This window comes from Gymnoscopelus microlampas (genome assembly GCF_963454915.1).
Source record: "Gymnoscopelus microlampas genome assembly, chromosome: 16".
Lineage (NCBI taxonomy): Eukaryota > Metazoa > Chordata > Actinopteri > Myctophiformes > Myctophidae > Gymnoscopelus > Gymnoscopelus microlampas.
The window spans coordinates 30,866,335-30,889,465 of NC_139953.1; the positions used below are offsets into that span (position 1 = coordinate 30,866,335).

Genomic DNA, 23,131 nt, shown 5'->3' on the forward strand with positions numbered 1-23,131 from the left:
CTACTCTCGGTCCACTACAACAACTTCAACTTGTCTTCACAGTAGCTAAACTTAAATTGTTTGGCATGACCATGGAATGTACTGCCATGTTTGGGTATTTTCAGGAGAGAATTCAGCTCACCCAAGAGGAATGTCTCAAAGGTCTGCGAGAAATAACACACTTCAGTTGCAAGTTTTGCCTCCAAAATTACAAAGATGACTTACATGGTGGAATTGACACTTAATGACTCCTCTGTCCTCTTCTTTTTTTGGTAGGCTATTATTTAATTTAAAATTCATTCAGCCGGTGTCATTCATAAGGTTCTGAAGCATTTCTTGGTCGTTAATAAGAGGAGGAGCCGTCTCTCCAGTCTCTCACCTCATCATGCATTGAAATAATAGCCTACCAACACCAGCGAGTCCACCAGTGACTGAGTCCACCAATAAAATGGACAGAGCGATGGGCAGCAGCGGTTTGTCAGCTCGTCTGGAGCCTGGACAGTGGACACAGCGATTTATTCGACGCTGAGCGACAATATAGGCTATAATCCGTTTACTGCGAGACTCGCGGACAGCATAATCGGTCCTCAACATCGTCCACCGTCCGATCGCATGCTCTGTGTGTGTGATACACCCGCTGCGCACGGATGCTGCCCTGACCTGAGCATCTATAGCCTGGAAAAGAAAATCCGTAGATGGAAATACTACTAATGGTTAGACACCAAGCTTAAGCTGTGGTATTAGTTTCTCTCTTTTTAAAACATTTTTACCTATTTATTTTATATTTGATATGATTTTAACCAGCCACTGCTGTGAGTATTCGTTCGTTTCTTCGTATCTCAGATAGACCACCTGACATGTGTTGACATGAGTTATTATGTTTTTGGGAGGAAGGCATCTAGCATCACCTCCTTGGGCAGCGCGCTCCCGAGCGCAGTCAGTTGGGTTGGGGGGATGTGTGTGTGTGTGCCGTTGCAGTGTGGGCTCTTAAATAATCACGCCATGTTTCTAAAACATGTAGGCTAACACATAACAGTCTTGTGAACGAACATGGATATTGGGAGCTGGCCTCCGACGGTCGGGGATGGAGGTGCAGCGAATGTCACGCCGGCCAACCTCCTCCTCCTCCTCAACTCTTCCAGCCCAACGCAGTGGGACAGCGGGCCATCCAACGAGGTGACTCGATTGGATCACATTCACCAACAGCGACTCATCGAAGACCGAGCCTACAGGGACTTCACCACCACCATACAAGTTTTCATCCTCATAGGATCGCTCATTGGTGAGAGACTAGACTGCACATCCTCCTACACATGCACTCACTTCACACCCAGGCCCAGCCCCACATGTCCCCGGGGGGGGGGTCGCATTTCACTTGATTGATGGATGATGTGATGGTGCACCCGATTTGGGGTATTTGCTGTCTTGAGTTGTCCCACAAAATACGATACAATCTTGGGAGAAGAGGTGGCACTCACCATGGCAGGCACCACATATTATTATATGATATGTTCAGTGGCATAATTCCTCTTCGGGACATGGATAATGAATTTCTGGCGAAAATGTCAACTCACTTAAGACCGAATCAAGTATTTATTTGATTCACAGTTTGACTTGGCCATGGGCCCGGTCATAAACAGAAATGCATGTGATAAATAAGCCTGTATATGCCAGACAATAACTTGGTGAGAAAACAACTGACCTAATAGAAGAAGGCTATAGCTTGTGTAATCAAGCCATATAGCCTACAGCTGGTCGTAGCCTATTTATCAGTTTCCTTCAAGTAAACACAATAGGCTAATGAAATTACTGAAGCAACTGCCCCTATGTCTCCCAGATAGGTGCATTTGCTGCCCAAAGTGCCCAGCACCCCCCACTTGCCTTTAGCTGACATAATCTGCTCCCATCTCCAATCTGAGCAAATGAAAATCAGTTGTTGTTAATAATATATTATGAGCTGCCCATTGGTTGTTGAGCTGTATGAGTCTATGAGATATTAGACCAAGGAATAAAGAGGGTGAGGGCCTTAAAGGAGCACTTCACCCATTTTCAACCTATCTTCATGTAATTGGCAAGGACCAATTTGTGTCTACTCTGTCTGACGGTGTCTATGTCTCAGAGGAGGATTGTGGACAGTTCAGAAACTGACATCATAGATAGCCAGGGTTGCTGATTTCAAACAAGCGTTAAATCTTTTTTTATTATCATTGTTAATGCAAGAATAATGGCTTCTAATATAGCATGAGTCTGTAGCTAATAGAAACTATTAGCTTGGATTCTCCATCGATGATGTCATTGGAAGGCAGGTTTCTGAACTGTCCACAGCCCACCAATGAGACACAGGGTGAGTAGATGGAAATGGTACCATCTTATTATAAACATTAGTAATGATCAATTATATGAAGATGAAGTTATCTTCCTCCGCTCACAGAGGTGAAAGGGCTACTGATGTCTGAAGACCTCAACCACCAGATCTTAACCCAAGTGATAGTACTCCGTACTACTTTGGGGGTCCTTGACATGAAAAGGTTTGAGAACCACTGCTGTACATACACTGACACCTATGCATTATGTCGCTCCTTTTGCATTGGATTGATGCCATCAACAAAATGTCATTGTGCACTTGTGTTCAATGACAAAATAAAGTCATCCACCCATCAATGATCCATCCAGACACTTTTGAGATACTTGAAAGGAGTATTTGTGTTGATCGGTATGAAATTGGCCTTCACCAAAGATGTTGTGCCATTTTTATCCATTCAGAATTGGACTTATGTAAGAGGGAATTCAAATGGATTGTCATTTTATTATTAATGCCATTCGAGTGTTCAAGTGTTCACTCTTTTAAAACAGAAAATGGCTCAGCTGCAAAGCAAGTAATGTTTTTTGAAAAGCTTAAAAAGGTTCATGGTTTTATTTGTCACATGCCTACCCTTGCAGTGCTTGCAATGTTTGGTAGCATACTTCACTTTGTTTTTGGTTTTGTAAAGCGACTTTGAGTACTTAGAAAAGCACTATATAAATTGCATGTATTATTATTATGCAGTAGCTACAGAATGGAAAAGGTATGGAAAGAAAAAAAAATGTAGTAAGAATGTAAACATGTAGTAAGAATCAGAGTGAAGTACACTACAGCACTGTGAAGCTATGTGAGGTTCTTCTACAGCTGCTAATAAGTGTGTTGAATGTGTTGTTTCACACATGTAACAAAATGTGGTGTTGAAACACTTGGATGCATCATTTTCTTTTCTTTTTTTGTCCTTTTTTTTAAAGCACCCAGTGAGGTAGATAACACCTGGCTCCATTTGTGATATGACAAGTTCATCATTCTTTTTGTATGGTACCTGAATCAGCATAAGGTCAAAGACTTTCGGGTGTTATCGTGTTGTTGTTTATTGCTGGACTGACATTTTGTAGGTGATAAAAGGTGGCAAGGTGCTCCTCAACTCCCAGGTTAGAATTTGAAACATAAAGGCGGATTTTTACATTCAAAACAGGCAGTGACTATAAAAGACAGCAGGCTAATCTTGCAAATTACTTGACCGATCAGTGCCAAATTTCTTGTGCATCCTGCCAATAGGCCAAGGATGGTATTGCTATACCAGTCCACATGACATTTTGGCCTATAAGTCTCGAACCGTATAGCAAAGACTTAAAATCTTATTTTCCACTGAATTCCTTGGTTCTTGACGTAACATATAGGCCATGCTGCCTATTGGCCTATTCTTTCATGACTTAACGGTATAATGCTTAACCTGTGTGCAATATTAGCCTGTTTGATTGCTGTGTGGCCTCACATGCTGCGTCTGATTGAGAGGCCTGAATGCTCTATTCAACTGTAAGCACAATGGTTTGAATCAACGTGATGTGTGTCTGTATGGAAGGTTGTTGATGGAAGTGGTTATTATATTTAAAAATAGAAATACTAAATCAGTTGTGCTGATTTGGTGTGTACATAATTGAGATTAATCAAAGGCATGACAAAGCCCTTCAAATGATCCAGTATAATTGTATATCCATGTCATGGATTTACAATTCTATTGGATCATTTAGATTCCATGACATGTACCCTATGTAAACTTTATTGTCACATCACAGGTTTACTGGTGTATATAGCAGGTGAAATTATTTTGTTGTTGTTGTTTTTTGGGTGAAAAGACATAACAGAACACAGGTGACATAAATGACAAAATAATAATAATAATTAGATAAGAAGATTTCCAAAATCTCACAGATATATAAATGGAATGATACATTCACAACAGGAAAAAAAAAACACATGAAAGGAAAAACAAAACAAAACAAAAAATGACAACTGTGTGTGTGTGTGTGTGTGTGTGTGTGTGTGTGTGTGTGTGTGAACTGCAAAGGGAGAGAGTCATTGAGCTACAGTATGCAGACGACTGTGCTCTTGTATCTCACAGTCCACAAGACCTCCAGTCTGTTCTTACTGCTGCGGTGAGAGCGTACAGCAGGATGGGACTGACCGTCAACACCATCAAGACGGAAGTAGTTTGCCAGTGGAGTGCCAACATCCCATCTACACCACCTACCTTCACTGCTGCTGGTGAACAACTGTCTGTTGTACCATCCTTCAGATACCTGGGGAGCATTCTCTCTGAAGACAACACCATCGACAATGAGGTCCAAAACAGGATAAAGCAGGCATCAGCTGCTTTTGGGAGACTCCGGCGTAGGGTGTTTCAAAACAAGAACCTCCATCTCCGCACGAAGGTCTGTGTCTACCAAGCCATCTGCATCACTACCCTCCTTTACAGCTGCGAAGCCTGGGTAACTTACAGCCGCCACATCAGGGCCCTAGAGCAGTTCCACATACGCTGCCTTCAGCGCATCCTGGGAATTACCTGGCGTGATCGTGTGCCTCACTCTGAAGTACTCTCGAAGACCAACTGCAGGAGTATTGAGGCCACAATTACTCAGCACCAGCTACGATGGCTGGGCCATGTAGTAAGGATGCCCTCAAACCGCCTGCCTCGCAGAGTGCTATATGGCCAGCTACACCATGGTCGACGCTCTGCTGGAGGGCAGAAGAAGCGTTATAAAGACCAGCTGAAGACTGCGTTAAAGAAATGCAAAATCAGACCTGAGGCCCTGGAGGATGTTGCTGCTGACCGTAACACCTGGCGCCAGCTGTGCCGGGATGGGACCCAAATGCTGGAGGAGGAAAGGACAGCCAGGAGACAGGAGAGGAGACTCAGGAGGAACACACCTACAGTTGCCGTTGCTACTACCACCACATACACTTGTCCTACCTGCAATAGGATTTGTGGGTCTAGGATAGGGCTATTCAGCCACCAAAGAACTCACCGATAGAAGTGGACGTCATCATCGGATTCGATGGACAACCATAAGGGGGTAAGGGGTGTGTGTGTGTGTGTGTGTGTGTGTGTGTGTGTGTGTGTGTGTGTGTGTGTGTGTGTGTGTGTGTGTGTGTGTGTGTGTGTGTGTGTGTGTGTGTGTGTGTGTGTGTGTGTGTGTGAGCAATTCTATTGCCTCTGGATAGGTCTAACTGGAGTAAGGCTTATGGATCTGAGTCTTGACTTGACAATGACCAGGCAAGGAGAATCACTGGGTTATGAACTTACGATTGAAGATACTTGATGAATCCAGACCAGATGTGTCTCTATTTTGTTAGTGTCCAGGGAAATGTAGTCTATTATTAAGTTTTTCCAGTGAGCGATATTTATGTTTCCCTTTGATTTCCAGTTCATGAGGATAGTTTTCTCGGGTGAAATTCTTTGTGATGCTGCATTTGCAGAAAGGTGGAAAGAGATAGAGAAAGTAAGAAACTGAAAAACAGGTCAGACTCAGATATCAATAAGGGCAGTGTGACATATATACATACATACGGTGCATGGTACATAAGGTGCATCTTTTAAAATAGCAGTGCGATGAGGCAGTTAAAATTGCAGCAGTTGAAATAACATATATGTACGTGAGGTACATGTAAAATATAGATAAAAACATAATATATCAATAAAATCTGTGTAAATGTATAACATGTATGTGATACATGTACATGCCCTGAAAGTTTATCTGTCAAATCATGATTAGAAGCCTCACAGGAAATCAATGATGATGTTGGATGGAGGATTTCACCTAAAATGATCTGTTTCTTGTCAAATTCTCCGTAACATACTCACTATGGGATATCAGCGCCTCCTGGCGATGAACAGAGCTACATACCATAAACTCCCGGGCCATTCATTGGCTGAGAAGGGTATGTCACGTGTCCGGTAACCCGGAACCGGCTTAAAGCCGCTCTCGTGACGTGGCTCATCCTCTTTCGCTTCTCTGCATGGCAGATGAATACAGCTTAACAGACATACCAGAACGATATCTTTTGAATTACCTTAAAAACGGACAGAATACAACTCTAGCCCACCAAGGTGGTACCTGTACCGACCTACGGGTTTCCTCCGTGTGTAAAAAAAAAAAAAAAAAAGTTATTTCTCGCACGGTGACAAGCCGGCCGGCTTTTAGCCTAGCTACAGGCTAACTAGCTTAGCTACAGGCTAACTAGCTTAGCGTTAGCTTCTCTCCACTCGACGCTAGCACCAACGATGGAGACTCCACGCGCCTGCGGTTTGCAGGTCTGCCGTCGTCTCATCGCCGGAGATGACCCCCATGGCTTCTGCATCGCCTGCCTCGGCCTACACCATGCCTATGCAGCGAGGCATTATCCGAAGGCACAGGGACGCTGTGAGGACTGCGCCCTCTTCTCAAGGCTCCATCTCGACTGCCGCCTAGCCAGGGCGCAAGAGTTCCATGAGGGGAGAGGCGACGCCCCGTCCCCGACCAGGGTTCCAACCGACTCCGGCCCGGGGAATGTGAGCGGTGCAGGCATCCTCGTGCGTCCCAGCGTCACCATGGGTCCTCCAGCAGCCCCGGGGCTCCAGAGCGGCGCGAGCAGCCGCCCGCAGCACCAGCCTGCTACACCAGCCGTGCTACGCAGCGCGACAGCGGCCGCGAATGCTGTGCCTGGGGGGTCCACTCAGGTACAGCCAACCAGCGGCCCTTCCTCCCCCTCCTCCCAGCCGTCGACTCCGCTGCTACAGCAGGCGTACCGGGACAGCGGTGCGTCGGCAAACCTCAGCGAGGACTCCGACGACGACGATGCTCGCAGCATGGAGGAGGGGGAGGAGGAGGGCGAACTACCCTCCTACCAGGAGGCTCCCGAGGAGGCCGCCGTCTCCACTCCACGTCGGGACGGCGACATGGAGTCTTCAGGCAGTATCCTGGCGCCTAGCTGGCCGGCCGCGCAGGAACTGGAATCCGACCCCGCCAAGCGCGAGGAACCAGTTTCAGCCATTATTGACAGGGCTTTAGCCAGATGTGGCCTCGAACGTCCGCTGGAGGAGCAGGCATCCTCCAGCGCTCCTGATGATGAGTACCAGGGTCTGACCCAACAAGACGAGCGCGCGCCCAGGTCCAGGAAGGTTCCGCCCGCCAAGGGCTTCGCGAGGGTCCTCATGTCCACCTGGGCGAACCACTCCGAGCCTAAGAGGCTGGGTTTTCCTCTCGACGTAGTGGGAGCTCCCGCGATGGGTCTGATCGCCTGCCCCCCCATGGACCGCGTGTTGGCCCAGGGCATTGTGGACCAGCGACAGGCAGTGGCCCTCACCCCTGAGCCTCATTTCACCGTGCCGAAGGAAAAAGCACTTTCCGTGGCGGTGAAAAAAGCCTACAAGTCATCGGCGCTGGCGGCTCGCGCGCTAAACATGGTGGCCATCCTCCAGGGCTCGACCGCGCGGCGCCTGACCGAGCTGAAGGAGAAGTGGGGCGAGGACGCTGAGGAGCTGGAAGCCCTTCAGCAGCTCACCATAAAAGTGACTCGCCACGCTACAGCATGGACCGGAAAATCCATGGCGGACAGCGCAGCGATTGAACGGGCTCGGTGGCTCGAGCTCACTGAGTTTCGAGCAGAAGTGACCGATGCAAAAAAGAGCGTTATGGCGCTCCCTTTATGTCCAGATAATCTGTTTGCGGGCGCCTCAGAGTTCCTCCGCGTCTCGACGGAGTCCAGGAAGGCACAGCGGGAAGCAGCGGCCGGCGTGCTGGTACCAGCCCCCCCACCATCTTCCCGGCCCCGCAACGAAAGGCCAGTGGCCAGAGGACGTTCCTCCTCTTCCCGCCGTGGACAGGCCAACACCTCCCGGTCCTCCTCCTCAGCTCGGCCGAGCTCAAAGGAAGGTGCTCGCGAGGTAGGGAACAGGCGGGCCAGACCTCCACCCCGCCAACAACCCGCACCCAACACCAACAGGCCTCCACGTCGCGACAGCGGGAAGCCTCGCCGTGGCGGGCGGGGTAAGTGACACTCTATCGCCGGTGCACAGACCGGCTCAGCCCCCCCCTCGGCCGTTCATGCTGGGGAAGAGGACAGTGGCTTTACAGGCCTCGGTGGACAGAGTCGTGGACGGCTCCACGAGCGCGAAAAAACTTTGTGTGCAAAATGTGGACTTTTGTGTGCAAAAAGATGTGTGTGTTCTAAACATGTGTGTTCAAAACACGGTTTATGTGAAACCCTTTTTTCTGGAGAAAATAAATGTGCTGAATGCTACAAACCCGCTCATTATTTCACGTGGCCTAGAGCAGAGGAGCAGTGGTGTCCCCGTTCCCGAGACATCTCTGCCCCAACGCTCTCATTACATAAACCCACAATATCTGGATCGCCCGAACCCCGGTGTTTCAGATATTGCTGGGGTAACCTCTGTGCATGCAATGAATCAATGTTGTTATCCAATAAGCCCACAACGTCTGCGGCACCCGAATTCCGGTGCGGCAGACGTTGCTGGGATAACATCTGTGCATGCAATGGATCAGTGTCATCATCCCATGAGCCCACGATGTCTGCGGCGCCCGAATTCCGGTGCGGCAGACATCGCTGGGACAACATCTGTGCATGTTTTGAATCATATGAAGGGAATAAATCATTTGGAGGTAATAGAAAAACCGACGCCACCCTTGTCCGCCAGAGGGCGCCGAAGCGCCAGTGGAACAGGGTCACGGCGGTTTTGCCTTCCGTCTCACAGGAAGCGATCAAACGTCACTGTGAACCGGAAGTGCTTGAGTCAGAAAGAGCGGACCTCTGTCTCCGCCATTTTGGAAGGAAAGACGACCCCTCAGCTGTCACACCTCACAGGTTTCCATGGAAACAGAAGGCCTCGTCTGCCGCTGGAATACGACAGGGCGCCTCCTACAGAGAGGATAACTTTGTCGACGCTCCGCGCAGAGACGACGGCCGAGGTAGGCTTATTTCTGACGTCGGGAAATTTTCCCGTGGCCGGTCACGTGACTCCTCCGAGTCCCTCAGGCAGGCCAGCGTTACTAACGCGCACAGCCCCGCCTGTCCAATCGGCGGCGCCGTTGTTTTCCGTGGGAACAGGCGAGCGGCGACGACGGACGAACCGAATGTTGACGTCAGGGAAGGTCCCCGTGTCCAGTCACTTGACTCTTCCGAGTCCTCAGCACAGACCGTTAGTACCCCTACTGTCTCTAGCGGGACCCTCTGGGTTAGCACCGCTGTCACCAGTAGCAGCGTCAATGGTTCCCATGACAACGCACACACATTCCGAGCGGCCGATGACGTCATCGACCAATCCGCTCGCTCAGTGTGTAGAGCAATGGAAATTATGCAAGCCGAATCCTTGGGTGCTGCGCACAATACAAAAGGGTTACAGGCTGCAATTTTCCAAAAAACCCCCAATGACAGACAAAGTGCTGTTTTCCCAGGCCAAAGGTCCAGCAGCCAACACTTTGAGAGAGGAGGTGGCCTCCCTCTTGAGCAAAGGCGCTGTCAGGGAAGTGCTTCCGAACCAGAACCGTTTGGGTTTTTATTCGAAATATTTTCTGGTGAAAAAGAAGGGGGGGGGTGTACGACCCATTCTGAACCTGAAGGGTCTCAACAAATATCTGACGGTTTTCAACTTTCGAATGTTGACAACGGCAGCGCTGTTGCGGACGGTCCGCCAGGGCGACTGGTGGACCAGCATCGATCTCAAGGATGCCTACTTCCACATCCCGATTTACCCACCGCACAGGAAGTTCCTGCGCTTCGGCTTCGAGGGGAGGGTGTACGAGTACACTGTCCTCCCTTTTGGAATGTCTCTGAGCCCCCGGGTGTTCGTGAAATGCACCGACGCGGCGGTGGCTCCACTGAGGCAGCAGGGGATCCGTCTGTCGACTTACATCGACGACTGGCTTTTGGCGGCGGGCTCGAGGGAGGAGGTGACGCAACATACGAAGGTGGCCATCTCCCACCTGCAGTCGCTGGGTTTCACCATCAACGCCCAGAAGAGCGTGTTGGTCCCGTCCCAGCGGACCACTTTCATAGGGATCCTACTGGACTCAAACACGCTCATGGCACGCCTATCCCAGGACAGGATAGACAGCTTTTTGGCCTGTGTGAGGTCCTTTCAAGTGGGGCGTCAAGTCAGCTACAAGTTGTGCATGCAAGCGGCAGGTCTCATGGCCTCGGCTATACACCTGGTCCGTTTGGGCAGGCTCCACATGAGACCTTTCCAGAGGTGGATGCTGGCTCTCGGGATCCCGTCCACCATGGGTTCTCTGAAGGTTTTGGTACCTCCACGGTGCGTGGAAGCACTCAGACCGTGGTCACAAGCAGCTTTTCTGTCCGAGGGGGTCAGTGTAGGTGTTGTGACGTCACGAAAAGTCATCACCACGGACGCCAGCTTGTCGGGCTGGGGCGCGGTTCACGAGGGCCGCTCGACCAGGGGAGTGTGGGACCTCAGTCTACGGGAGGCCCACATCAACTACCTGGAGCTGATGGCGGTCTATCTTGCTCTCAAATACTTCGAGGCTCGCATCCGCGGTTGTCATGTCATGGTCAGGACAGACAACACCACGACCATGTGCTATATCAACAGACAGGGGGGCTTGCGCTCCCGGGTGTTGGACAGCCTGGCGTGCAGATTGACGCATTGGTGCCACTCGCGCCTCGTGTCAATACGAGCTTCGCATGTACCGGGTCTCTTGAACAGCGGGGCGGACCTGCTGTCCAGGGGCAGACTTCGGTACGAGAATTGGTCCCTCGACCAGTGGGTGACGGACCTGATTTGGACCAGGTTCGGTCGGGCACAGGTCGACTTGTTTGCCTCCAAAGAGAACGCGAAGTGCTCTCGCTTTTTCTCTGTGAAGGTGGGGGACCCTTCCCTGGGCCTGGATGCCCTGGCGCACGACTGGCCGGACGAGCTGCTGTATGCTTTCCCGCCACTGGACCTGATTCCCCCGACTTTAGAGCGGGTGAGGCGTCAGGGTCGGTCAGTGCTGCTGGTGGCTCCGGCGTGGGGCGTGTGGAGGTCGGAAATAACGCCTCTCCTCTACGCCGATCCTTGGCCCCTCCCGTTGTACAGGAGCCTGCTACAGCAGGGAGGGGGCGACATCTACCACGAACGGCCTCAGGACCTAGACCTGTGGGTTTGGCCCGTGAGAGGGAGACCTTGACTTCGTATGGCCTGCCCCCTGAGGTGGTGGCTACCATCCAGGGTGCGAGGGCCGTCTCCACGATGGCTGCGTACGACGACAGGTGGAACATGTTCGTGGCATGGGGTCTGGAGCAGTCACCGCCGGTGGTGGCCTTCCAGGCACCAGTGCGCAGCATCCTCATTTTCTTGCAAGGCAAGTTGGATCAGGGCCTGGCTTTCTCGACGGTGAAGGTGTACCTGGCGGCCATTTCCGCTTGTCACGAAGGTTTCGATGGCATAACGGTTGGCCGACATCATCTGGTGCGCCGTTTTATGAACGGTGCCAGGCGAGCCAGGCCGGTCTCTAGGCCCCTTTTCCCGGCCTGGGACCTGACGGTGGTGTTGGAGGCACTTTGCCTCCCACCGTTTGAGCCTTTTGAGTCTGTGGATCTGAAGATCGTTAGTCTCAAAACGGTTCTTTTGGTGGCTTTGACTACAGCTAAACGGGTCAGCGACATGCATGCGCTCTCAGTGAGCTCGGAGTGCATGAGGTTCTCGGGAGACGGCAGCAGGGTCTTGCTTAAACCCAACATGGCGTTTGTTCCCAAGAACGGAGTGGTGACTCAGACACCGGTTGAGCTGGTAGCTTTTCATCCGCCTCCTTTCGCCTCGGCGGAAGATGAGCGGTTGCACTGTCTCTGTCCAGTGAGGGCTCTGAAGCTCTACTGCCAGAAGACGGCTGTCGGCCGGTCGTCGTCGCAGCTTTTTGTCTCCTACGGCCCAGGTGGTAGGCGGAAGGCAGTGGCTAAGGCATCGCTTTGTCGTTGGATTTTGGATGCCATTAGGCTGGCCTATGTCAGTGGTGGCGTTCCAGTTCCAGAAGGACTGAAGGCTCACTCTACTAGAGGTGTGTCTACGTCCTGGGCCCTCTCCAGAGGAGTTTCGGTCCAGGAGGTGTGCACGGCCGCTAATTGGTCGTCTCCTTCGACTTTTGCGGCCTTCTACAGCCTGGATGTGGCGGCGGCGTCAGTGGCGCACGCTGTTCTGGGCGTAGCAGCTGCCTCTAGTTAAGGTGGGGGAGGTTAGGCAGGGTTTTTGTGTTAGCCTGCCTTTGTTCTCTTCCCTTCCTTCCTTTCTCTCTAGTCCCCTCGGAACCACCGTTGGTAGGTTTCTAGGGGAGAGGGCCCTGTTTCCTTGTTTTCACTTATGGGACAGACTCGTGTCTGTTCATTAGCTGAATAAGGCAGACTTGGTCTGTCAGGGTCTTCTTTATTCCTAATATCCCGCACCCCGGCCCTTGGGGCCGGGGCGCCCGTGAGGCCAAAGGTCACGCCCATGGGGGCGGGGCCTTGCGGCTAGGGGGCGTGCGGGGCTGGGAGGGTTCTGTATGGCTATAAGCCCCAGGGGGGTTTATGTATCCCATAGTGAGTATGTTACGGAGAATTTGACAAGAAACTCGAGGTTACGAATGTAACCCCGGTTTCTTTAGAATTCGGAGTAACATACTCACCTAACACCCCTGTTTGTGTACATCTGCATGCAGAGAGCGGTTGTTAAAGAGGATGAGCCACGTCACGAGAGCGGCTTTAAGCCGGTTCCGGGTTACCGGACACGTGACATACCCTTCTCAGCCAATGAATGGCCCGGGAGTTTATGGTATGTAGCTCTGTTCATCGCCAGGAGGCGCTGATATCCCATAGTGAGTATGTTACTCCGAATTCTAAAGAAACCGGGGTTACATTCGTAACCTCGAGTTTCTTTTGACTTTTTATCTCTTTCACCCTGGAGTCCCGATTTTGAGCATGTGATTTTCAAAATGTAAAAAATAGTGAAAATCCCTGATCTACAAGCTTACAACGCATGGTATCTCAGTGCATCGCGAGCTTGTAGATCGGATATTTACTCTACTAGAGGTTCGGGCCCTCACACCTACGTCGCTCCGCCGATCCGACCAATATGTCTGAGTCTACTGTCAGAGGCTTTGTCAGAGTAACCGTTGTACCCGTCTGTCTGTGTACCCGTCTGTCTTTTCTGCCCATATATGGAGATGTCTGTTTCTGTCTGTCTACCGGTGTCCCTTTTATTCCCATTTGTGGAGATCTTTGCATCTGTCTGTCCGTATCCCTTTAATTCCCATATATGGAGATCCCTGATGTCATCAGTATATGCCCATATGGTTGGATTGGTGATTCTGGACTATACTGGATATCCTACCTACTCGACGTCGGGCACCGCACTCCCTCGAGTCCTTGCCGCTGTGCACCGAGTTTGAAGTCATCGGTCCCATATATGCATGAATGAATCATGAAGGAATTTTTTTTTTCGTATCTGGCTGCCTCAACACAGACCATCCCTTACGGGATTATTCAGACACATTTTAAAGAACACAATGTTTCCACTTGCAACATGCTGACACCAGAATAATAAACACAATAATTTAAATAAATACCACATACTGTATACATGACTCTGAACAAAGGTACAGAGACAGTTTAGTTGTCTATTTTCAAACTAGAGAGAGAGAGAGAGAGAGAGAGAGAGAGAGAGAGAGAGAGAGAGAGTGAAAAGAACAAGAAGAGAATAAACAGAAGACAGACTTGAATGTTAGCTTAGACAAGGTGACATATACAATACAAAGAACTCAATGTTTAGGAGTAAGTAAGTACGATCCATCACAGGGGCGTATGTTGGATGTTTTCTTCTGTTTCTGCTTTATGGATACATTTCGAAATTGCGGATATATGGTTATCAAATAAATATTTAACTACCGTAAATTACTATGCACATGCCCATATATGGGCATAGTGGTTGGATCTGTGGCTCTAGACAACCTGATCTCTGTATCTGTCAGTCCTTGCCCCTTTTATGACCATATACTGTATGGAGATTGTTGATGACGTCAGTATTATGCCCATATGGGCATGCCCCCTTTTGTGCCCACATATGGCTATGGCTGTGTCATAGTGACATGAGCGTGACCACGTGGTTGTATCTTTTAATATAAGATAAGATGCATGTATGCATGTATGGCACAACCAAGTGCAGTATATAGGGCTTAAGTGATTTCGATATACATACCGTTCTGTACTCACACTTGCTCTGCTAATTTACAATGATGATATTTCTTTGTAAAGTTGCACCAGACATACACATTAAAATCCTCATAAACAGGTCCGTTTGGTTACATTTGTACACTCTCAGAGTCAAAAAATGAACACTCAGGACTGTTTAACTGCTCTAAAATGAAATCAATGGAGAATTGAAACTCTTGGTGTCTCTCTCTTTTATAGGCAATGCTACGGTGCTGTGGTGCACCTGTTGCACCAACGTGTTTAAATCGGTGACCAGCCGCTTCATCAAGAACCTGGCATGCTCTGGACTCTGTGCCAGCCTAGCGTGCGTGCCCTTCGACGTGGCATTAGGTGCTAGTCCGCGCTGCTGCTGGTGGCTGCACACGCTGTTCCTCTGCAAGGCCATCAAGTTCCTTCATAAGCTCTTCTGCTCCGTCACCGTGCTCAGTTTTGCCGCTATCGCTCTCGACAGGTCAGTTCATCTTCTTTAACTACAGAGAAAAATGAAAGCTCCAATTGCCTTACGTTTTTAATTTTCTATACTTTTACTTCTACTCCACTACTTCAGACATATTGTACTTTTACTCCACTACAATTATTTGAAAACTTTAGTTACTAGTTACTTTGTATCTCTACTACTCAAACAGAGAGCGTCTCCTTCCCAAACCCCAATGGTTCTAATCAGCCCCCCGCCCACAGGAGTGGCCCAATTCACTCACAACTTGCTACAAAAATCGCTCATGAAAAAATATATAACCTCCTACATTCCATTTTCCACCTTCACATCTGTCTCCTTCTCTAATAATCAAAAAGTGCTATATATTTCATCTCGCACTTTACTTCCGGATGGTTCGTTTTGCACCTTCTTTGCCACATCCGTCACGGGACAGAAACAAGCCCTGCCGTGCTCTATGGAAAACAGTCCAAAAGCGCGCCCAAATGAGCCCAAAATCGCTTACACACAAAGCAGACCTGGCACCCCATTTCAACGTCACAGCAAAATGCAGCCAATCAGCGTCGACGGCAACGCAGCCTACGCCAATCATGTGTGAGATCTACAAGCTATGGGGCAGAGACGCCGTGTGCCATGCACCGTATCTTAGCAACAACGAAAGCGCTCACTCTCATTGGTCGTGTCACGCTAAGAGCAGTTCCCAGACAATGGCATCTCAGAGAGCTTGCTGTAGTGTTTATATATCTATGGCTGTAGCCACCAGACTCAGTCGCAGCGACGACGGACAGGGCGCTGTGATAGTTGCCGTAGCTAACGCTAACGTGGTTGTCATGCCTGCAGCGGCTGTGCAATCACTTTGTCAACAATGCACGTTCGTGCGGTAACTGTTATTATTGCTGCTCCGTTAGTCCATTGTAGATGGTGTATGTTGTGTGTGTCTTCTGGTGTAGCTCCACAGCAACTTACTCCAGTAACTAACGTAATGGCAGGACCGCCCCGTGCAACGCACGTTTAGGCTGCATTATGGTCATGTAGTAATTTCAGATCATTTCGGTCCGATTAGGGCAGTGGCTACCCCCCCCCCCCCCAAATAATCATATTTGAACTGGGGACCCCCCCAATTTTGTTTGACTCCGTTCCACAAGTCAATATTGTGAAAATAGCAGATCTACAAGCTCACAACGCCTCACGTTGAGAGGCGTTGTAAGCTTGTAGATCGTCTATTTTCAACATGTTTGCCTCTTTCTTAAATTTTTTGACAATGTGGCCAATGTTTTATAGTATAGTTTGTTGACTACTTTTGTTGCAGTAATGCTATTTTCCTTTACTTTAGCTTTTTTATTGTCTCCGCCAGGCCGAAAGGGATGGCGCGAGAGTATGTTTTACCCCCTGTCCGTCCGACGGTCTGTGGATAGCTAATCTCCCGCATCGTTGGCTTGATCGCAGCGCAACTGTGCACACACACTCCCTGGATGCCAATTCAGAACCTCTGCCCCATTTCTTTCACATGGCCCTGTTATAGTGCCACCAGGAGGCCGCTTTTTGCAAAACACATTTTCTCACAGTACTGCTACATATTTTGTCCTAACATCACGCACATCGATACACAGTATCTCTATAGTCATAAAAAAAAACACGGTATTTCAGATTTCTCATTTTCCATCCTGATTGACTAAAAATGGCTTCCAAAGTTTCCAGGACTGCTCCGTTTTGACCAAAATGCCTCAAATTATGACCACAGCATGCACTTTCCGTGCAAATTTGCACCCACATTCCCACTATGCCGAGCAAGAAATTCCACTTGAGATTTTTCTAATCAGCCTCATGGTGGCGCTATAACAGTCCGATTTGTGTTTTTACCTATACCTGCACCAATCTGTGTAAAACTTTGTATGTGCACTCTCTAGAGGTCAAGGAAAAACCTTTCCCCTGCATTTCTCACATCTACCTTTTATAGCTCTACCAGGAGGCCGCCTTATGTACAACATATTTCTTTACATTACTCCATCCGATTTTATCTACATTTCACGCAAATCGGTACACATGATCTCTATAGTCATGTGATCAAGACCGATCTGTTTAATCTTTCATATTCCATCCCGATTGGCTAAGATTCACATCTAAAGTTTGCACAAAATGCCGCAAATCATGAATGCAGCGTCCGATTGTGGTCAACTTTGCACGCACATTCACACTATGTTGAGGAACAAGTGCTACCATTTTAACATTAGCCTGTGGGGGTCCCCACCGACTCTACCTGGCCCTTAGGTGGGCCCCACCTAGGCAATTCTATGTGGGGCCGAGGTGGGTCTTAACTGCGATGCCCATGCGGGCTATAAGTCGCTTCTACCTGGCCCTTAGGTGGGCCCCAACTAGCCACGTTTATGTGGGACCAAGGCGGGTCCTAACTGGGTTTGCCCATGCAGGCTTTAACTGGGTTCTACCTGGGCCCTAGGTGTACCCTAACCAACCAGAGTGCAGTGCCCATCGCTCCAAATGTTGTGACGTCAGGGCTCTCAATACTGCACATTGGTGGAGGAGGAGGGCCCGCAGGGCGCCCGCACACATCGCTGAACCAATGGTAGCCCACGGATGTTTCCTCTGGAGATTTAAAATCTGCCCCTCTATGCCACATATCATCCGCGCTACAGGGTCTTCACTGACCGAGCCACGGCCCCACTGGCCCTCATGACGCTATGCCACTTATATGCGCTGCCAAGTGGCCGCGGGCGCTACGTGGGCGTGGCGGCGGGCTAGACGCGAGGCCCTGCGTAGCAGGGCCGAGCTTCTAGTTATTACAAAACATACATTAACCACAACAGCCCTATTTAAACTTTTGCTAATTGAATAGCCAATCTACAAGCTCACAACACATCGCGATGCAACACGTTGTGTGCTTGTAGATCTACTATTTTCAAATTATTTTTATACAGTTTGAAAACTTGAAATGGAACATTTCTGCATAATGAGTACCTTTGGTACTTTAAGTATATTTTGATGCCAAATTGCCAATACTTTTAAACTTTTACTCAAGTACATTTTTTATATCGAACTTTTAATTGTAACAGATTATTTTTACATTATGGTATTACTACTTTTATTTAAGTAAAAAAAAATAGTACTTTTACCACTGCCCATTAGCTTAGTTTGCTCTACTTGGAAGCACCTCTTAAAAGAAGTGGATGTTTTGCATCAATGGCCCAATCAATGAATCAATATTGCCCGGCCAAGTCAGCTGGAGCAATTCATTTGTAGAACCTGAGACTCAGAAGTACAAGAGAAATCGATGCTACACAGTAGGACCAGCAACAAACAAGAGCTCTGCTCTTCGAACCAGTTTTTGTACAAAAAACAGAGAAAGTCTTTTTTGCTACATTCATCTACCCCCCATGGAGGTGAGATGGGAGGAGATCAATGGAGCATGTGTATACCCATGCTGGGAAGACATGTTCCAAGACTTGTGTTCAGAGCTGCAGTCAAAAGCACACAGAACCCTCTGGGAGAGTCACGCACGCACGCACGCGCGCACGCACACACACACACAATCATTTTGTTATTTCTGACATCAGGGTTCCTAGAACTCAGGGTTAGTAGGCTACTCTCCCGAGCAGGACCCAAATTAGGCTCTGAGAACCGTATCTGAAAGCGAGCCATAGCATAATATGGAAACAAATCCAGAACCTCTGAAATGTTTCATGCTCACTTAATTCTTGTAGTGGAAAAGAGCCATACGTATAGGGTTTAAGTGATTACCGGTAACTCTGACGGGTCTATTTCTACACTCTCAAGTTGAATTAACACTCAGGATTTTACCAATTACAGTGTAGTCTTACACAGCCAGACAATCGACGATCTCCACCTACTGATACAAACTGGCTAGATGAATTGATGAGGCATCGTCAATATGGTGTTAAGGACATGTAGCAAGAATTGGCGTTCCTCTCTCTCGCTCTCTTTCTGCCTCTCTCTTTCTGCCTCTCTCTCTCTGCCGCTCTCTCTCTACCTGTCTTGCCCTCTCCCTCACACTCTATGTTGGTTAATACTAGAGTCTATTGACTGTGCACTATATTTGCACAATTATGTTGGGAAACAAAACCCTTGTTGCCCTTGAAATGTTTGTTTGAAGAAACGCTTATCGTTTGATTTGTCAAACATGCCTTTGTTGTAACCTGTACTTACTCACTCAGTACAAATAATTATATCCACAAGTTTCCTAGGGTGTTGTGGGCATAACTTCCTGTCGATTTCATATGCTGATACCTGATCAAATCGACAGGAAGTGATGCCCACAACGCCCTAGGAAACTTGTGGATAGGAAAAGGTCAATACTACTAGTATACAATCCACTAGTGAATAGCTACCTTGATGTTGTGATACTGCTGTGGGCATCTAGTTTTCATCACATAACTCATAATCAATATTCAATTTGGCTATTATTATTCACATAAATTGTAAGGTTATTTGAACGCTGAGGCATCTGTACTGTGCACACCTCCCACATGCTTTAACACTGAATTCAGACCAGTAGGAATTTAATGTGTTTAATGCATTGTGTATGTCAGTGATTCTCAACCTTTTCTAGATCAGAGCCCACTTGAAAATCTCAAAATCGTATTTATCTCTGCAAAGACAAATACACTAGACTGTTCTCTCTCACGCGTGCGCGCTCTCTCTGTCTGTATCTCTCCTTCTTCTCTGTCTCTCATTCTCTCTCTTTCTCACACACACACTCACACACACACACACACACACACACACACACACACACACACACACACACACACACACACACACACACACACACACACACACACACACACACACACACACACACACACACACACACACACACACACACACACACACTCACACACACACTGTACCACGTGCTGTTTCCATTGCTGACTAATAAAGTATTCAATCAATATTATTATGGGTACTCATGGGTGTGTCAGAAAGATCAATGCTTGATATCATGGTCTACTAGAAGTCTACTACATGATATCTAAGCATAGTTATAACTAGGATAGAACACATTCAACTTAAGAGAGACTTCACCACACAGAATGAATGCAATGATGTTTATTACAAAAATGTTTACAAGTAATTTGGTAAGCATTAAAGAGACAAGATGAATTAACACTTTGGCGCGGCGGGCCCCATCGAAGGAGAATCGATCTGAAGCCTCAGATCAGATCCTGCCTGGTGAAAGGCAGGGGGCTCCGGAGCCCGCCCCTGTAGATAGGGCCACTCCTTTTGGTGCCTGCTGCTGGGTGGTGTCGGGGAGATGGCGGGTGATCTGAACAGATAGCATGAGAGAGTTTGGGAAGGAGGAGGCATGTTTTAGAGGAACACTGTCATGAGCTGGACTGATCTGATTGGAACAGAGACAAATAGGGAATTGGGTTGATGGGAGAGGAATGTTATGAGTAACAGTTCGTTCAGTCAGTGAGCGCAGCCTTTTTGATAAAGGTATTGATTGAAACAGACTTCAGATCGCATTGTGAGCTGAAAGCGGCCGTGTTTGTTACCGTAATGATGCTAATAGACACGGCCAGTCGGCCGCGGGAGTAATAATAATTCAAATGACCGTAATCAATGGAGAAAGTGGGGGGAACAAAAGTCCCCCCTATTCTGGCGCCACCGTGTTAATATGTTGTTTTTTAAGGTCACAACATTGTTCTTTTGAAATAACAGATTGCAGAATGCCTTGATTGACTAAAACATATTATTATATTCAACAAATCCTTCTAATAAACAATTTAGATGACCTGGTCACAATGTATAATTGAACAATTTCACTTCTGTCCATAGGGGGTTCCACAATCATACAAACCCCATATCCCCCGCAGTCTCCTCAGACTAGCAACCCAGATGAGCGGAGATCTGCGCTCAGAGGAGCGCACTTTTCTAGTTATGTCCATGCCTCTGCTGGTCATTACACTGTAATAATGCTTTGTTTTTTTCCCTCGCTTGTATCTAGATACTACTCTGTGCTGTACCCGCTAGAGAGGAAGATCTCGGATGCAAGATCCCGAGACCTGGTCATCTACATTTGGGTCCATGCGGTGGTGGTCAGTGTACCTGTGTTCGCCGTGACCAATGTCACCGACGTGTATGTCACCTCGTCCTGCTCGGACGCCCACGCCCAATCCCTCGGCCACCTGGTGTACGTGCTGGTCTACAACGTCACGACGGTGATCCTTCCTCTCGCCCTGGTCTTCGTCTTCATGGTACTGATTCGCCGAGCGCTCAGTGCCAGCCAGAAGAAGAAGGTCATCATTGCCGCGCTGAGGACGCCACAGAGCAGCATCTCCATCCCCTATGTGTCGCAGAGAGAGGCCGAGCTTCATGCCACGCTGCTGGCCATGGTGCTAGCCTTCTCTGCCTGCAGTGCCCCCTACGGGGCCCTGGTGGTCTACCGCACCGTTCTGGTGGAGGGCGAGGAGCTGCCTCTGTCCCTGTACCTCACAGCCGTCTGGCTGCCCAAGATGTCGCTGCTCACCAACCCGCTACTGTTTCTGACCGTCAACCGCTCGGCGCGCCGCAGCCTGATGGACCTGCTGGCCAGGGTCCACAGACGCTACAGCCGCCGCAATGTGGTCAGCACGGGGGGCTTGGCATCCCTGGGAGGGGAGGGTGGGGTGGGGGGGTCAGGCGGCCTGGAGATGGCGGGCCGCTCTGGAAGTCAGCTCCTAGAAATGTTCAACATTGGCCAGCAGCAGATCTTCAGGCCCTCTGAAGAGGAGGAGGAGGAGAACGGGGTCCCGTCTCTGCGTTCAGGAGCATGCGCTCAATCCATGGAGGACAACCAGGGCGAGTCGCGACTAGGCAGTCTCCGAGCCGAGGGGATCCCGAAGAAGGACCCTGAGCAGGGGGCGGGGGACACGCTGGTAATGACCAAGGAGGGCGTTCCCCCTCCGCCCACGGCGCCCAGGATCTCTCCGGCCCATGCCTGTGCTTATACCTCCTCGTCACAAGTTGCCCCAGCTACGCCGACGGAGGCTGAGGACGTCACACAGTTCGGGTTCGGTCCGTTTGAACTTCCGCCCCAGTGGCTCCCCGAGACCAGGAACAGTAAGAAGAGGCTGCTGCCGCCGCTGGGGAACACACCAGAGGAACTGATCCAGACAAAGCAGACCCGGCCTCGGCCGGAGCGCCGCATCAGCAGGAACAACAAGGTCAGCACCATCCCCACTGTGGACCTCTGAAAACGGAACCCTTGAGGCCTCACCTGGAGGGCACAGTGCACACCAGTCACTGGTGTTTAGTGACTTACTGTGTTTCCTTTCTAAGCAAAAACAAACTGTACTGATTTTCGCTGGTACAGACAAAATCCTAAGGGTCCATGTACCCTCAGGGTTTAAGTAATAATTAGTAAGCGTCCAGGTTTACACTCTTAAGAGTTAAAATAACACTCAGACTTTTGCTGTGCAGTAGTCCTATTTTGCAGTTTTTCTGCCCTACTGTAAGCACTTGCTTGAAAGTAGTTTCTTGATAGAGTGGACATCAAATTCTACTTGTTTTTCTGTGGGAAACAACATTTCAGTTGTGTTCAGTTCCCTGAGAGACGTCTTGTGTTATGACATGCCTCTATTATGACCTTCAAAGCAGAACAGGCAGTGGCAGTACACATTTTTGAGATAGAGACATGATAGCTACTGCACCACAAACGTACAGTAAATACACAAGGTATACCTTTTTAAAACTTTAATACTTGTGCTATTTGATTGGCGAGCTAGCATCACTTATTCACTTTAAACACTTAAACTATATATACATTTGTTGACAGGGGTCTCCCAGGGATCTATACTCAGTGCCCTATTTTTTATATACTTTCGCCGAAAACAGACGATCTACAAGATCACAACGCGTCGCAACTCACAATGTGATACGTTGTAAGTTTGTAGATGAGCTATTTTTGCTGAATATTTTCTTATTATCACATGCGCAGAATAGGGACGCTAGAGTTCATGTGGTTACTGTATTGTACAAATCCAATAATACAGAGAGATGCACTGAAGCTCGACACATTACCACAAGATTGAATGATTGAAGGCTATTATGAATCCTCACTATTTAATTATTATGAATCCTCACTGAATAGATTTTGATACTGTGATCTGATGGTCTACAAATGTATACATTCTGTATCATTTTGTAGGGTGGGTGATGATTGATTT

At 48.7% G+C, this 23,131-nt stretch overlaps 1 protein-coding gene across 1 annotated transcript; it reads left to right on the forward strand.

Annotated features, from left to right (window-relative positions):
• Positions 1–1,029: 1,029 nt before the first annotated feature.
• On the forward strand, positions 1,030–22,159 carry gpr176 (G protein-coupled receptor 176; the record flags this gene model as incomplete). Its single annotated transcript, XM_084082164.1, has 3 exons — positions 1,030–1,261; positions 14,714–14,966; positions 20,932–22,159. The coding sequence occupies 3 exons, from the start codon at positions 1,030–1,032 to the stop codon at positions 22,157–22,159; spliced, it is 1,713 nt and encodes a 570-aa protein (XP_083938290.1).
• Between the last annotated feature and the right edge of the window lie 972 nt (positions 22,160–23,131).